The sequence below is a fragment of the Stegostoma tigrinum genome, chromosome 5, assembly GCF_030684315.1.
Source record: "Stegostoma tigrinum isolate sSteTig4 chromosome 5, sSteTig4.hap1, whole genome shotgun sequence".
Lineage (NCBI taxonomy): Eukaryota > Metazoa > Chordata > Chondrichthyes > Orectolobiformes > Stegostomatidae > Stegostoma > Stegostoma tigrinum.
The window spans coordinates 81,421,450-81,438,863 of record NC_081358.1 but is presented as its reverse complement, the minus strand read 5'-3'; the positions used below and the strand labels follow the sequence as shown (position 1 = coordinate 81,438,863).

General features: G+C 42.8%; 1 protein-coding gene across 2 annotated transcripts in view; it reads right to left on the bottom strand.

Moving 5' to 3' along the window:
* Positions 1-344: 344 nt before the first annotated feature.
* The window catches only part of smchd1 (structural maintenance of chromosomes flexible hinge domain containing 1), a 151,831-nt gene continuing 134,761 nt past the window's right edge, over positions 345-17,414 (bottom strand). Inside the window, exons 45-48 of one of the 2 annotated variants that reach the window (XM_048529359.2) lie at positions 11,279-11,450; positions 2,495-2,653; positions 1,026-1,143; positions 345-896 (exon numbers count right to left, since the gene is read on the bottom strand). In XM_048529359.2, the coding sequence (XP_048385316.2) occupies positions 791-896; positions 1,026-1,143; positions 2,495-2,653; positions 11,279-11,450 (555 nt within the window). In that variant the 3' untranslated portion in view covers positions 345-790. The remainder of the gene's footprint in view (positions 897-1,025; positions 1,144-2,494; positions 2,654-11,278; positions 11,451-17,414) is intronic. The other variant, XM_048529358.2, reaches the window with a different exon arrangement.

Below are 17,414 nucleotides of genomic sequence, written 5' to 3'. Positions count from 1 at the left end.
AAGTCAGCCTTCAAATAAGTTTTCAGGATATCCACTAGTTGCTCATCAAGTGCCTGATGTAGATAGTACACTCCCGCAACATTCCCTTCCTCCCCACGATGTGTTTCCCCCGTCACTTTTTCTTTTCTATATATTACCTTTTAGCCTCACATTCAACTGTACAGCCTCTCTTCTAATTAGAATTAGAAATGTCAAATATGTGGATGAAAATTAAGCCAAAGGGATAACCACAATACATTAATCCTGAGGAAGTGAACCAATGAGCCAAATGTTTAGTAAAGCAATTGCACTTATTTCAGGAAATTAGTGCTTCATAAAATACATGTGCCATTTGGATAAGAGTAACTTTAAAGAAAATAGCAGCTAATTATAGAGATTTTTATTTCTTGCTTCATGACCAACAAGTTCAGTAAGCCTTTCAAAAAGTTTTTAAAAATAAAAAGTACAAAGTTGAATGTATAAAATTAAGCCTCTCAATTTAAATAACTACAAATGAACATATTATCTACCAACAGTTTTTATATATTTTCAACTGGTGGATAGAAATCTCTGTAGCACATTCATACACAGTTCAATTTTTCTCTCAGACTATATACATTTTTGCTTAACAGTAATTCTAGTTCTTCAAATTCTCATCTATTGAGATATATTGCCCTATGTGAAGCTTAAGAAAATTCTTTTTGTAAAACATTTGAGTTTAGTAACCAAATTTCACAGAGGAAAATATACCCACAAAACATCTACATTTGTTCTAACTCTTCTGTTCAATGTCCAAAAACTTCCATTTGCTCTAAGCCTTTCTTTTCCGTGACAAAGTACTTCCATTTGTGTCCAATCCAGATCCTGAAGGTGGCTGCTGTGATTTTTTCAAAGGTATTGAAACCCACTCTTCCGTACTGTTACAAAGAAAAGAAAGTATTACCCTGTTGCCATTTCATAAAAAAAAATGAAAGGACCAACGATTTACTCATCCTCAAAAGCAGTAAATAGTTGACATTTTTTCAGAAAATAGCTTTGATAACTACCTATATGTTTTCTTTGCACTCTCTCTTCTCATTTTTTTGCTTGGAGCCTGTCCATCAGACAAATCTAAAGCCATTGCTTTAGGACTGCATTCAGAAGTTGCTCTTGTTGGAGTCATACCTGTAGACAGGTAAAAAAACACAGCAATTAGTATAAATGACTTTTTTTAAACCTGGAGAACAATACTAATTTTGTATTGTGTAATCTAGACTAGTTACAGAACTATATTCTTTTGTACTATATTGAGAAAACAAAAATCAAACATCAGAGTCCGATTCATTCTTTCTTTAATTCGTTCATGGGATGTGGGTATCACTGGCTAGACTGGCATTTATTGCCCAGAGGGCAGTTAAAAGTCAACCACATATCTGTGGGTTTGGAGGCACAGACAGCAGGTAAGAATGGCAGTTTCCTTCTCTGAAGGACATTATTGAACCAGATTGGTTCCATGATCATCATTAAGACTCTCAATTCCAGATTTTTATTGAATTCAAGATCTACCATTCGTCATGGCAGGATCTGAACCCAGGTCTATAGAACATTACCTGGGTCTTTGGATTAATAGTCTAGTGATAATACTATTGGGCTAGCACCTGTATAATATAATTTCAACATGTTATTGCTTGTTAGGACCTAAACAGTCTAAAATATATAGAAACAGTATTTTTAGTTTGCAAAAGCATTTCAAACCAAGTTATCATTTATTATTTTGCAGACTTAGGCAGAAAATAATCAATGAAATTTCAATAAAATCTCGATCTTCAAGCAATATAATATTGGGGACAACCATGTAGTTGCGGGGCAACTTGACTGCGATGCAAGATATTTCTGTTCAGCTTGAATTTACTTTGAGTTGTAATCCATTGAAGGTGTAAGATGTTTTGTACTGATGAGGGAAATGTGACACGGAGTTGGATAAACAAAGTGATTAACAATATCTCCTTAACAAATGAAATTTATGGACTGAGAAAGGAAGAGGAATGATGCAGTTGGCTGGATGTAAGTGGACAAATTATAGCAACAAGAACTATAAGAAATATTAAATTGAGAGATCAAGCGTAAAAACAAAGTAAAAAAAAGTCTGAAATGTGGCAAACATCTTACCACGTGTAAGAATCATTTCCATTATTTAAAGAGTTTGTTTCCTCAGATGCATAAATTGATTGGTATTGCAATAACCAAGCACCTGTCTAAAAAGTTAATTACAAACTCCAAATTTCTACAGCATTTTTTCAGAACAAATAATGCACACATCTAGTAAGCTTTGAGAAGTTACTGGAAAGCAAGGGTTGATGTAGGTTGTTAAAAAGACAAGTCTCAGAATGATGTAAATCACCTAGCAATCTCCAGAGATTTGAAACTCATGGCATATCTTCCTCTGAAGATAATGGTCAATTTGCACCGACTATGCATAGTATGTCATTTTTCCATGAAGTTTTGGATTATTGTGTTCGGGGAACTAATAACTTGCCTAGTTGTTTCTCTATTTGCTTGAGTTGGTTCTCTTGTTCATTGAGCTCTTTGTGCTTCAGGGTCATCTCTGGAGAGCCAAGATACTTCAGCTGCAGATCCAGTTCCTGATTAACGTTATTAAGCTTGATCAGAGCAGAGCGATACTGCTGGATAAGATCTACAAGAGAAATGAAACAGCTGAAAACAGAATATACAGAGGACCATTAAAGAAAAGAACCAGTATATTTGATAAGTAAATTAATAAATCAATCAACAAACTGCAGTGGAAAAAACCTTCCAAGTTTGAAGCTTTAGAGTATCTTTCACCAAATTACATTTGTGCCTTACTTTTATTTGCCTACATGCTGAGTTGCTGATCATGGCTGTATCACCAGGCACAAAAGTAGTCCCTTACAAAAATTAACAAACCAGACGACCGGTTAACACAGACCACTCTCAGTGGGCAAAGTGGTACATGGCCAATGTCTGAAAATTGGACACATGCTTATTCTGGTTTGAGGAGCTGACAGTTGATTAAAATGAGTGGATCTCTTTTAAGGGTGCCTGAAGGAGATAAAATCACAATTTAATGGCAGGTTTTATTTTCAGGTGTACAGAATAATCACCATATTAATGTATTGTCCAAAGTAAACTTTGGATTTAAAGTGACAGCACTGCCCTGACGACTACTAAAATGTTTCAAAGAACCAAGAATGAAAGAAACCAAAGAACAAAATGAAATAAAAATTAACCGGATATTGTTCAAATCAAAAGCAGTTTCATTATGAGGTCAGAAACAAAATATTCTCAGCAGAAACAGATCAAAAGATTGACAAGTGTTTTAGATTTATGAAAGCGTCTATGATGTTAGGTGGATATATACTGAATAGGTACACCAGTGAAATCAGCAAGGTGGCAGGTCTGACATACACACTGTTGCCACGTATCATCCAAACTGGAAATATGAAACCTTGACTTAGATTTCCTTAGAGTGTGGATGGGGATTACTAGATAAGATCACCACTGACCCCTGCTGGTGCAAAACATATTCTTTCAGATAAATATACATTTTTGCAACAGTAATTGAATAGCATTCTGCACAGTTTATTCATGAATCATGGCCAATTGTTATTTTACTCAATGTTAAGAGTTTATACCGTAAATAGAGAAAGCTAAGCAGGCCAGAAAGGTGATTGGTTTGGTTGATAGGCTATTAAAATAGCAGAGAAAAGAAAGATTTTTAACAGATTTCCTTCTTCAACATCTGTAATAATTCTCCTGTGACACAGCTTATCAAATATCTTTGCAAAATCTCTATGTGCACTACATTACATCATAAAAATAGTAACATGTTTGAAAACTATTTGTCAACTATGGCCTGCTTTTAAAACCTTTATTATTTAGCTCCGAACATAAAATTAACATGGGTTATTTGGATTCTGGGGTTCTGCTCAAAACTGATAGATGAATAGATATGAATTGTCCAAGAATGTAGTAACCACAAAAATCAGCAACAAAATAACCTGGCTGATTATCATTATTGCATCCTAGTCTTCATTAAAAAGGAGCCAACTTAGAGATTTCAATGCAAAATGCAAATTTCTGAAACAGCATATCTACAGAAGTAGGAAACAAACTCTAACAGAGACCTCCTCCTGCCCAAATATCTAGAGTATGAACCAGTCACGACTAACTTCCTATTCTGCCACCTCAGGACCTAAACACACCTACGCAAACACGAGCAATTATGCTGTTAAGTGCCTAAGAAATGGACTGCAGAGATGGCTACGTCACCTGCATGTATCAATGATCACTGAAACAATCGTCACCCTATTCAATCTATCACTGCCATGAGGCCATGCCCCCAAAACGGAGGAAGTGGAAACAATACCAAAAGAAAACTGAAAACCTAAAGACATCACCAAGCTGACCTTCTCCGTCAGAACTTTAATGCCAAACTCTCACCCTCCAGCCACCAAGAGCACTATTGCACTTTGTCAACTCATAAGTAGCTAACAAAAAGGTTTTTGGTTTCTCTACCAGAAAACATTGCGATAGATTGACAAAAATGACCAAGAAATACAGAATACAACTGAAAATATGCTCAAAGCTTTCACAGACTGGAAGCTTCAAGACTCAAGAGTAAAGCAGCAACTTAGTATAAAAACACAATAAAGAACAAACAGTGGGTAGAAACTGCTTGGGTAATTAACAACTTTTAGACACCAACAAACGTGCACTGTTTCTACAATGCAGTCAAAATGAGTTATAGTTCAAACACCTGAACAGTCCGTTCGCCAAGAACCAAACAGAAGACAGCAAAAATCCAGTGAAAAAAATCAGCTGACACTATCCTTAGCTTGAATGTCTCCAATTCCATTCCTAGCCCACCCAGTTCAGTTTCAGTGTTGTCCCAATCTGTAATGAAGTTGATAAAAAACATTAAACGGCTGAAAAATCACACTGCGTCTGCAGCAGATAGAATCCCTGCCCTAATTCTGAAACACAGTAGAAATGTACTCACAACATGGGAACACAACCTCATACCCCTCTGCTCTAGGAAGAGAAGTGCATGCTAGGGGATCTCAGGGATGCTAACTGAGTATATTCAAAAAGGGAGACAATCCGTGCACAGTGGCTACAAAGCAGTCTTCCTACTGTCTACCCGGGAAAAATCATTGCAACGTCCTCTTCGATCTCATTCTGAGTAAGCTGAGGAGCTCTTTTCTTGGTGACAATTTGGTTTCCATCCATCAAGGGACAGAAAATATGGTGTTCATTGCCTAGCAGATTCTACAAAAACTTAGGAGTTGCACAAAATCCTGTACATGGCCTTTTGAACCTCACAAAAGCCTATGACAGTCAAACAAAAAGGCTCATGGAAAATCTTCTTCAAACTTGGCAGCCCTCAAAGTTGTCACCATCCTCTGTCTTATTCTCACCAACAGAACTATTAAACTTGAGAAAAATCAAATCAAATCAAACACGGCTGTGTCAGTGCACCAATGTTCTTCTCAGTTTTTCACACTGTACTACTTATCTTCAGCAAATTTTCCACGTGCATGTAGAAAATTTGCAGGACAAGAAACCATTCAACACAAGCTGCATTCAATTGAAAGCAAAAAGCATCCCACCTTCAGTCAGAGCTTCAGTAAGCAGATAACACCTGCGTACACTGCTGTCCTCATCTTAGAGTTTATTTTCATTTGAAAAAGGCTGGAAAACACCCAGAAACTAAAGTTCCCTTCTAACTGACTCCCACAATGTAACATCATAAGACTGGTGGGTAGATCCAGGAAATACAGATATTTCTTGTATCTTGGCAGTGTACTCTGGACAAAGACAGTCAGTGATGGAGAACTTTAACACCTCAAGTGTACTGACCAACCTTAAGCAGACTAAGGAAGAGAAACTGAAGATAAAGGATCTCAAACCCAAAGCAAAGGGGATAGCTTATTGGGCAGTGATCCCTATATGCTACAGAAAGTTGAACAATCTATAGTAGGCATCTCATATTACCTTTGTAAGATTCTCTAAATTCAGTGGGAAGAAAGGCAGTCAAACAGCCACCAATGTGCTCAGCATCAATGCAATAATCACCCAAAACTAGCTTTTCTGAGCTGGACATATGGTTCGTGTGTCTATAATCCAGCAACAGCTCTATGAAGAACAGTCATCACCACAAAGTACTCCCAAGCAGTCAGAAAAAGAACAACTTCAGCGTGTCCTCAAAGCTACCCTGAGATCAAACATCCCCTCCAACTCAAGGCAGCCCTGATTTGTGGTGGAACAAGGTGGAGAAGGTTCATTCAGGAAGGCACTGAAGATATCTGAAGACTTTGTTGAGGACAGACAGACGAAACGGACATGCTAGAGAGCACAAAAATCCCAAAATACTTTATCTGTCTGACCCTTTAAACATCTTCTACGCCTTGTGTGGCAGAGTCTGCAGATTGTGCACTGGACTTATCTGTGAACACCAGAACTGTTGAACCAATTGGGAGCAACTATTCCTTGATCGCAAAGGGCTGTTTAATAAAGGAATTTCAGCAAAGCCATCAACAAAGCTTTGATGTTATAGGATTAGGTTGTTTTTCAACAAGTTTCTGAAAGGAAAAGAGTCACATAACATAGGTCAAAAAGTATGATCATGAGTTTATGGTTGCCTTTATGGCTCAAGCTAACGTAAGCTAAAGGTGAATAAATGTGAGTGTTGTTTAACTCTAGATATAGGGAATAGCAAGAACTGCAGATGCTGGAGTCAGAGACGACAAGTTGGAACTGGAGGTTCACAGCAGGTCTGCAGCAGAGGAGCAGGAAAGTTGATGTTGCGGGTCGGGTTGGGTCCTCTGATGCTGCCTAACCTGTGTTCCTCAAAGAAACCTACAGCACAGGAACAGGCCCTTCGGCCCTCCAAGTCTGCGCCGATCAAGATCCTCTGTCTAACCTGTCATTTATTTTCTAACGGTCTGCGTCCATTTGCTCCCTGCCCATCCATGTACCTGTCCAAAAATATCTTAAATGACGCTAACATGTCTGCGTCTACCACCTCCGCTGGCAACGTGTTCCAGGCACCCACCACCCTCTGTGTAAAGAACTTTCCACGCATATCTCCCTTAAACTTTCCTCCTCTCACTTTGAACTCATGACGCCTAGTAATTGAGTCCCCCACTCTGGGAAAAAGCTTTTTGCTATCCACCCTGTCTATACCCCTAATGATTTTGTAGACCTCAATCAGGTCCCCTCTCAATCTCAGTCTTTCTAATAAAAATAATCCTAAACAATTCAACCTCTCTTCATAGCTAGCACCCTCCATACCAGGCAACATCCTGGTGAACCTCCTCTGCACCCTCTCCAAAGCATCCACATCCAGAACTGTACACAGTACTCCAAATGTAGCTGAACCAAAGTCCTATACAACTGCAACATGACTGGCCAACTCTTGTACTCAATACCCCGCCCAATGAAGGAAAGCATGCCATATGCCTTCTTGACCACTCTATTGACCTGCGTCGTCACCTTCAGGGAACCATGGACCTGAACACCCAGATCTCTCTCTCCATTCATCAATTTTCCCAGCCGATCAAGATCCTCTGTCTCCTCTGGGAGAGATCTGATCTGGATGATCCTCCAGCTCCAACTGTTGTCTTTTACTCCAGGCATAGCTATGTTTTAAATTTGTAACTTAAAATCTATGTACATTTGTTTGTACAGTCATTGAGTTTTGATTAGTTTTACATATTCACAGTGGTTGAGTGACGCATGGTTCCAGTTAAAATAATACTGACAGGTTTGGGACAACATTCAGATAAATCAGTTAGGAAATTTGGGATGATAATCACTATAAAGTTGGTAAACTAAGACAGAAAAGGAAATAAAAGGTAATTGAGTAATTGGCATGTCAAAAAAATGACTGAGAGACAGGAGGAAGTGATTTCATTAAGCTATTACTGTAAAGGATCAGATATTGGGCAGATACTACCCACAAAAAAAAACTCGAAGACTGACTACAAACTGTTCATGCACTGATAAGCCAATCAGAATTTAGGTCATTTCTGATCAGGCATTGGGGGTAGTAGCAATCAAGGATCAGTAATGTTTCTTGGTGGTCTGAAGCACCATAAAGACAATTGAAGAAAGAATGTCTTGAAGCAACAGAACAGTATTCCAGGATTACTAACTAGTGTCTCAAAGTTGTTGACTGAAAAAATTCTGCTTTTGGGCATTATCTTTGTGCATTTGTTCTACAAGTAATAAATTCCGTAAAATATTTAAAACACTTTTTAAAAACATGGAATGGCTCTTAACAATTTAGGACTAGAAAAACTTTTAGCTTGGTCCTCTCAAACTTGGTCCACAATTGTAGAACACTAATTCAGTTACACTTAAAGTTGAAGTGAACCCCAATATCTTTCACTGCTGCAGTGCAATCTTCAAGATATGTCAGAGATAATGGGAACTGCAGATGCTGCAGAATCCAAGGTAACAAAGTGTGAAGCTGGATGAACACAGCAGGCCAAGCAGCATCTCCGGAGCACAAAAGCTGATGTTTCGGGCCGAGACCCTTCATCAGAGAGGGGGATGGGGAGAGGGAAGTACAACAAACTCACTGGCTTCTGCCACCTTAAAAAGGATTCCTGCACCTCCCAAATCCCGAGCCTGTCCCTGCCCCTCCCCCACCATGCACCCGCCGCCATTGACCATGAGGACACGGCCAGTGACCCCACCGATGACCCCACCCATGATGTCACATCCGCCACCGCCGGGCACACCACTTCCGGGACCGCGAACGCTGCAGCAGTCACCGCCTCCACTTCCAGAACCAACACCACACAACTCATCCTCACCGCCGCTGCTGTCCATTCCGCTCTGCCCGCAGCCGACGGAACCCCGCCCACAGCTGACGACCACATCGCTCCGCCCACAACCTCCACAGCCAGCAACCCCAGAGAAGACAGCCACACTGAGCCCTGACGAATCTTCATCATCCCCCCAGACCTCCCACTGACTGAGGACAAACAGTCAGTCCTAAGCAAGAGGCTCACCTTTGTCCCCCTCCACCCACACATCAACGAATACCAGTCACGTTTGGACATTGAGCAGCTTTTCCACCGCTTTCGCCTCCACGCTTACTTCTTTAACCAGGAGCCTAACCTTCCTCCACTGACCCCTTCACCCACCTCCAACACAAGTCCTCTTCCTGGACACCACCAACAGGCCTCCTACCCTCCCTTGACCTCTTCGTCTCCAACTGCTGTCGAGACATCAACCGCCTCAACCTCTCCACCCCCTCAACCACTCCAACCCCAACCTCACCATCAAACCTGCAGACAAGGGCGGTGCAGTGGTAGTACGGCGCACTGACCTCTACATCGCCGAGGCCAGACGCCAACTCTCTGAAACCTCCTCCTACCGCCCCCTTGATCATGACCCCACCCCCGAGCACCAAACCATCATCTCCAACACCATCCATGACCTCATCACCTCAGGGGACCTCCCACCCACAGCCTCCAACCTCATTGTTCCCCAACCCCGCACGGCCCGTTTCTATCTCCTTCCCAAAATCCACAAACCTGCCTGCCCTGGTCGACCCATTGTCTCAGCCTGTTCCTGCCCCACCGAACTCATCTCCACCTATCTGGGCTCCATTTTCTCCCCTTAGGCCCAGGAACTCCCTACGTACGTCCGTGACACCACCCACGCCCTCCACCTCCTCCAGGACTTCCAATTCCCTGGCCCCCAACACCTCATTTTCACCATGGACGTCCAGTCCCTATACACCTGTATTCCTCATGCAGATGGCCTCAAGGCCCTCCGCTTCTTCCTGTCCCGCAGGCCCGACCAATCCCCCTCCACCGACACCCTCATTCGCCTAGCCGAACTCGTCCTCACCCTCAACAACTTCTCTTTCGATTCCTCGTACTTCCTACAGACAAAGCGGGTGGCCATGGGTACCCGCATGGGCCCAACCTATGCCTGCCTCTTTGTGGGTTACGTGGAACAGTCCCTCTTCTGCACCTACACAGGCCCCAAACCCCACCTCTTCCTCCGTTACATTGATGACTGTGTCAGCGCCGTCTCTTGCTCCCCAGGAGCTCGAACAGTTCATCCACTTCAACACCTTCTACCCCAACCTCAAGTTCACCTGGGCCATCTCCAACATATCCCTCACCTTCCTGGACACCTCAGTCTCCATCTCAGGTAACCAGCTAGAAACTGATGTCCATTTCAAGCCTACTGACCCCCACAGCTACCTAGAATACACCTCCTCCCACCCACCCTCCTGCAAAAATTCCATCCCCTATTCCCAATTCCTCTGCCTCTGCTGCATTCCACTCCCGCACATCCCAGATGTCCACGTTCTTCAAGGACCACAACTTTCCCCCCACAGTGGTCAAGAACACCCTTGACCGTGTCTCCCACATTTCCCGCAACACCCGCCCCCAGAGGATCCCCGTGTTCTCACATACCACCCCACTAACCTCCGGATACACACATCATCCTCCAACACTTCTGCCATCTACAATCCGACTCCACTACCCAAGCTATTTTTCCATCCCCACCCTTGTCTGCCTTCCGGAGAGACCACTCTCTCCGCGACTCCCTTGTCCGCTCCCCTCCAACCCCACCACACCAGGCACTTTCCCCTGCAATCACAGGAAGTGCTACACTTGCTCCCACACCACCTCCCTCACCCCTATCCCAGACCCCAAGATGACTTTCCATATCAAGCAGATGTTCACCTGCACATCTGCCAATGTGGTATATTACATCCATTGTATCCGGTGTGGCTTCCTCTACATTGGGGAAACGAAGCGGAGGCTTGGGGACCGCTTTGCAGAACACCTCTGCTCGGTTTGCAACAAACAACTGCACCTCCCAGTCACGAACCATTTTAACTTCCCCTCCCACTCCTCAGACGACATGTCCATCATGGGCCTCCTGCAGTGCCACAATGATGCCACCCGAAGGTTGCAAGAACAGCAACTCATTTCCTGCTTGGGAAGCCTGCAGCCCAATGGTATCAGTGTGGACTTCACAAGCTTCAAAATCTCCCCTTCCCCCACTGCTTCCCACAACCAGCCCAGCTCCTCCCCTCCCCCCACTGCATCCCTAAACCAGCCCAGCCTGTCTTCGCTTCCCTAACCTGTTCTTCCTCTCATCCATCCCTTCCTCCCACCTCAAGCCGCAACTCCGTTTCCTACCTACCACCTCATCCCGCCTCCTTGACCTGTCCGTCTTCCCTGGACTGACCTATCCCCTCCCTATATGCCTTAAATATTATTCCTGAACTGAAACGTACCAATTTGAGAATTCAGTGTATGATAAGCTTTTGGTAGAGGAGCTCCAAACACCAGTCCTCGAAGTTTATCCATTTGTGGAGCTTTGTTTTGAAGGCCTCCAAACTTTCCATTGCTTCGAATTCTGTCTCCATCTCTAGTCAATAAGGTAGGGCAATGGGTGATTTTCACAACCTGAAAATGGCATATTAAAGTGAAATTAAGCAAAATTTCAGAGTCAGAGCCCATTTAAGAATTAAGAGTGTTTCCAGAAAGCTTCATTGAATTAGTTCTGCATCTTAAATTTTTAAGCAAAATAATGGTCAGTTTAAGTACTTAGCTTACTGTATATACAGCATATTTTCAAACACCATGCAAAAGTAATAACTTAAGTTTCATGCACATTATGACTAGATGGTGGAGTTGATCAGCTCCACGCTTTCACAGTCCCTTGGTTAATTGCAACAAATATTTATGATTTTTTTTAAAGCATGCAGCTATCACAATTCAATTAAAATCAAGGAGCACATTTATTACATTTGTTCTTGAGTGAAATGAAGTTGAGTTTTATTACCCGTTATCCTGAAAAGGAAATAAAAATGCAACAAATACTTTGAAGGAGTAACCTGCTTGGAATAAAAGTGAAACAGGTGTTTTGTACTAGGATTTCTCTTGCTGCTGGTTTGCTAGTGTGTTGGAAAAGAAGTTTAAACTAGTCCAGCAGGGGTTGGGGACACAGAACATTAGTCAGTAAACGAACCAAAACCAGAGTAAGGCAAGGCTTAATGGCTTCTAATCCTTGGACTATTATAGATAACACAGAGGAGTTAAAATTGTGGATTAACACATAGAACGTGCTAACACTGCCATCACAGATGCGTGGTTGAGGGAGAGGCAGGATTGGCAACTCAATATTCTGAAGTATTGGATCTTCAAGTAAATGAGGAGTTGTGCAAGATAGGAAGTGGTTTTGTGTTATTAATTAAAGAGTCAATTACTGTAATAAGGAGGGAAGACATCTTCGAACAGTTTTCAATGAGATTTTGAGAGTAGGGTCCGGGAATAGAAAGGGATTAAGTCACATATTGGGAAAGTATTATAGGCCTCCAAACAATTAACAAGTAATAGAGGTGCACAGACAGATAATTGGCTCAGTTGGGAGATTAGAATATTAGGATAATTGTTTTATGAGATTTCAACTTCCTCAATATTAATTGTTATACAAGTGGGCAGATTTCTTGAAATGTATTCAGGACAGCTGTTTGCATCAACGCATAGAAGCTCCCAACAAGGGACTGTACAATGCTGAACCTAACTTTGGGGAACAAAGGTAAGCAGGTGGCTGAGGTGGTCGTGCAGCATCGTTTTACTCTTGAAAACCACACACAGTACTGTTAATTTTATCATGGGAAAGGAAAGTGATGGCATGCAAAAATCAGGGTTTTCGATTGGGAGAAGGCTGATATTATTAAAATAAGGCAGGATCTGCCCAAAGCAGAATGGGAATAGCTACTTCTGGGTAAATGTACACCACAACGGTGGGGAGATAGGAAATGCCAAAAGGAAAATAAGAGATCACATGCCCTACATGTAGGCGACCAATTCGCAGAGCATCTGCGCTCTGTACACTATATTCAACAGCACCTTCTGATTGCCAACCATTTTAACTCCCCTTCCCACTCCCTTAGTGGGATGCCCATCCTGGGTCTCCTCCAGAGTCACAATGATGCCACACAAACTGGAGGAGCAACATCTCATATACAGCTTCAGGAGCTCACAGCCCAATGGCCTTGACATAGAATTCATCAAGTTCAAAATCGCCCCAACCCCTGCCTCATCCCATGTCCAGGCCCCTCTTTCATCCCTGCCTCCTTGACCTGACACAATCTGTCTATCTTCTTTCTCACCTATCCACCCCACCCTCTTCATGATTTACCTCTACTTGCATCCAGGTATCTCCTACTATCTCCCAGCCCCAGCAGTCCCACTTATTTCCCATCTCTGTTCCCCCTCCTGAGTCTTGATGAAGGCTGTAAATCTGAAACATAGACTTTCCTGTCCTTCTGATGTTCATCCAGGTCCACTGTATATTGACTGACTCCAGCATCTGCAGCTCTTGCTATCTCCAAGTGACATATAAAAACAAGCTCAGAGAACCCTGGATGTTTAGGGACATTCAGGACTACATGAGGAAGAGAAAGGCCTTGAACCGGTGCAAAGAGAGCAAACCAATGCAGGCTGTAGTGGAGTATAGAAACTGCAGGAAGAAACAAAGCCATCAGGAGATCAAAGAAGGGATATGAACAAACACCGATGGGTAAAATCAGGGGGAAACCCCAAAGATGTACAAACTGGAGGCTGGAAGAACACAGCAAGTCAAACAGCATCTGGAGGAAAGGAGCAGTCAACATTTCGGGTATTACCCTTCTTTGGGAGAGGATGTTGGGGGAGGGGGAGCTGCAGTTAAGGGGGTGGTGAGGGTGGGAGTTGAGGCAGAATGGTGGTGATAGGTGGACACTGGTATTCGGTCCAACCTGGTTGGTTGATGGGAGGGATGAATCTGGCTGGTGGCTAGAAGGGAGGGTCAGACGGTGGAATGGAAGGGAGGCAGTGGGGCTGGTAGGGGAGCTGAGGGATAGATGGGAAGGTTATATAAAATTGGAGAACTCAATGTGCAGTCCTCTGGACTGTAGGATGCCCAAGCAGGAGACAAGGTGTTGTTCTTCAAATATGAGTTCCAGTGTCACAGCGACAGTGGAGGAGGCTGAAGATAGACATGTTGGAGGGGGTGGGGCAGGTAGTTGAAATGGGCAGTGACCGTGTGGTTAGGTTGGCTGTTACAGGCCAATCGGGAGATGCTCAGTGAAACAGTCACTAGTCTCCGTATTGGTGGTGGTGGTGGTGGTGGCGGCGGGGTGGGGTGGGGTGGGGTGTAGTAGTATAGATGGAAGGTGGAATGGTAGTGATAGGGGACACTGGTCGTAGGTATGAATCCGGTTGGTGATCGAAAAAAGGAGCGTTAGAAGGTGGAATGGAAGGGAGGAAGTAGCAGCTGCAGAGAGGGTGGCCTCCTCCAATGTCACTGCGACTTGGAACACAAATTTGAAGAACACCTTGTCTTCTGCCTGGGTATCCTACAGCACGGAGGACTCAACACTGAGTTCCCCAATTTCACGTAACCTTCCTACACATGCCCCCAGCTTCCCTACCAGTCCCACCTCCTCCCTTCTACTCCACCTTATCTGTCCCATCAACCAACCGGGTTGCACCTACTACCATTTAGCACCACCATTCCACCTCCACCCCTTCTCCCCCTCTTTATCTGCAGCTCTCCCTAACCCCACATTCATGCCCGAAGGAGGATAATACCCAAAACATTGACTACTTCTTTCCTCCGGATGCTGCCTGCTTGCTGTGTTCTTCCAGCCACCTATTTGTCTATCTTGGATTCCAGCATCTGCAGTTTCTTTTTGTCTCAAAACAAGAATCCCAAATTACTCTAAATACATTGAGAGGAAAGAGCATAACCAAAGAATAGGGTCCATTAGACACAATAGGAACAATGTGTATGGAGCCAGAACACATTAAATACGGTGTTAAGTGCAAACTTCACTTCTACTGTCAGTCAGGAGGAGAACGATGGTGTACGTACAGATTTTGGCAAATACGACTACGAATTGACAGATTGGTAGAGAATAAGGCAGCATCAGAGGTTTTGGCAGACTTAAAAGTGGATGAATCCCAGGGTGCTGTGGGAGGCAAAGCAAGAAATTGCTGGGTACTTTGACCCAAAACTTTAATTCCTCTCTGCCATAAGGGAGATGCCAGAGGAATGGTGGCAGCTAATATGGTTCCAGTCTTCAAGATGGGTTGTAGGGATAAATCAGAGAATTATGGACCAGTGAGCCACATATCAGTGGGAGGGGAACTATTGGAAAAAATTCTGAATCTGCTCTTGGAGAGGCATGGTTCGAATAGAGATTGTCAGCACAGCTTTGAAGAGGGGCACCACGCCTAACAAATTTGATTCAATTTTTTTGGTTTTTGTAGATGAGGGTAGTGCATTTGATAGAAATTTGTGCCTTTTTTTGACAAGGCCCCACTTTGGAGAAGCATTTAGATCCAGGTCTGTCTTAGTGGTAGGAGACAGTGGTGGTCATAGCGGGCTGTTTGAGAGATTACAGGCCAAAGACCAGTAATGTACCACAGATGGGAATATGGAGGGGAAGAGATGGGAAGATACGTATGTATGCACAACTCGTGGTGCTTGTCGACAGATCCCTGAAAGTAGTAAGACACTGAAGATTAATAAAAGGTGGTTAAGGTGGCATATGGGACACTTGGTTCTGACTTTGCAGGACTTTAGATAGGACATAGTTGAAGTCGCCACAGTATTGGAAGAATGTAGTTTTACTAGAGGGGGCACAGAAGAAATTAACCAGGCTGTTGCCTGGTTTGGAGCATTTTAGCTATGATGAGAGGCTAGATAGAGTCGAACTGCTTTCTTTAGAGGAGAAAAGGTTGGGGTGGTCCTAGGTGAGATGCATTCAATTATGAGGGGCATTGATACAATCATAGGAAGCAGTCACTTCCCCTAGCTAAAAGGCCAATTAACAAGGCAGGCACAATTTCTAAGGTGAAAGGCAAGGGATTGAAGGGGATTTGAGGAAAATCTTCTTTACCATAGGGTGGTGGGAATATAGAATGCACTTCCTAAATAGGTGGTAGAGGTGGAAACGTCACAACTTTGAAAAAGTGCGTAGATGAGCATCTAATTGTCATAACATTCAAGGGTATGGGCCAAGTGTTGGAAAGTGAGATTAGCATAGATAGCTTGGTGCAGAGATGACAGGCCTTTGCTGCACTGCATCACTGAGATATCTAATAAAATGCCACTAAAAGTTTACTGCACAAAATAAGAGACAATAACGTAGGAGGAAGAAAGAAAATTGACTGGCTGGTAGAAAACAGCATAAACAGAAATTAAAATAACTATACTCTCCAAATTGTTAGATCAGGTCAAGTGGTGTGGGCTAGTGACCAAATTTGGAGCCTTTTTCAATTTATAACAATAACTTCAATGAGGGGAGTGAAGGCATAATAGCCAAATTTGCAGTTGTCTCAAAGATAGGTAGAAAAATATGGTGTGAAGAGGGCATAAGGAGATTGCAGAGATATAGATACAGGGAGAATGGGCGAATATCTGACACATGAAGTATTATGTTAAATTGTTCACTTTGGAAGGAGGAATACAGAAGTGAGTATCACATCACCAGAGAAGTTGACAAAATTCCAAGATGCAGAGGCATTATAGTGCGAGTTGAAATTAGTATGCAAAACATCAAATAATTAAGGCGGACTAATTAAACACTATCCTGCATTGCGGACTAATTTAATATAAAAGTAAGGATGTTATGTTTCATTTATACAGGGCACTTGGTGACACTACATTCCAAATACTGAGAGTAATTTTGTTCTCCTCATTTAATAAAAGATGCAAACACACCAAAAGTGGTTCAGAGGTGGTTTACTCTGACATCCTGGACTGATCAGGTTGTCTTATGAGGGATAGCTTGGGGAGACCAATGTATTTCCACTTGCGTTAAAAGGAGAGAGGGGTGAATTGGTAAAATAATATACTATCCTGAACAGTACCAACAAAGTGGAGGACGACAGAATGTTTCTTTGTGTGCAGTATTGGGAGCTGCCATTTAAAAAAACTTGTCATTGCCTTTCAGGACTTTGGAATTCTGTACTTCATGAGGCTTTGAAGCCACAGGGTCATTGAATATTTTTAGGTTGAAGGCAGTCAGATTCTTGATAGGCGAGGGAGTCCAAATTCAGAAGTAGATGGGAATGTGGAGTTCAAAACTCAAACACATCGGTTAGAATCCTACTGTATGACAAAGCAGGCTTGAGGAGTTCATTTGCTCTCAATTCATATATGTTCGTATGTACACAAAAAACGCAGAGGTAATAAAGCTAAAAAGACAGTGGGGAAGAGTTTAGTACAGGCAAGAACGTAAAAGCAATTGCAGTTGAGAACTCGTAAAGACAGAGTTGTTTGAATAACTCAGGTCCTGACTTGTCAGCTATTTTTTCCTGATATGGGTAATTTTACAGATCTTGCTCGATCTCAGCGAACAACTGTTCCAAACT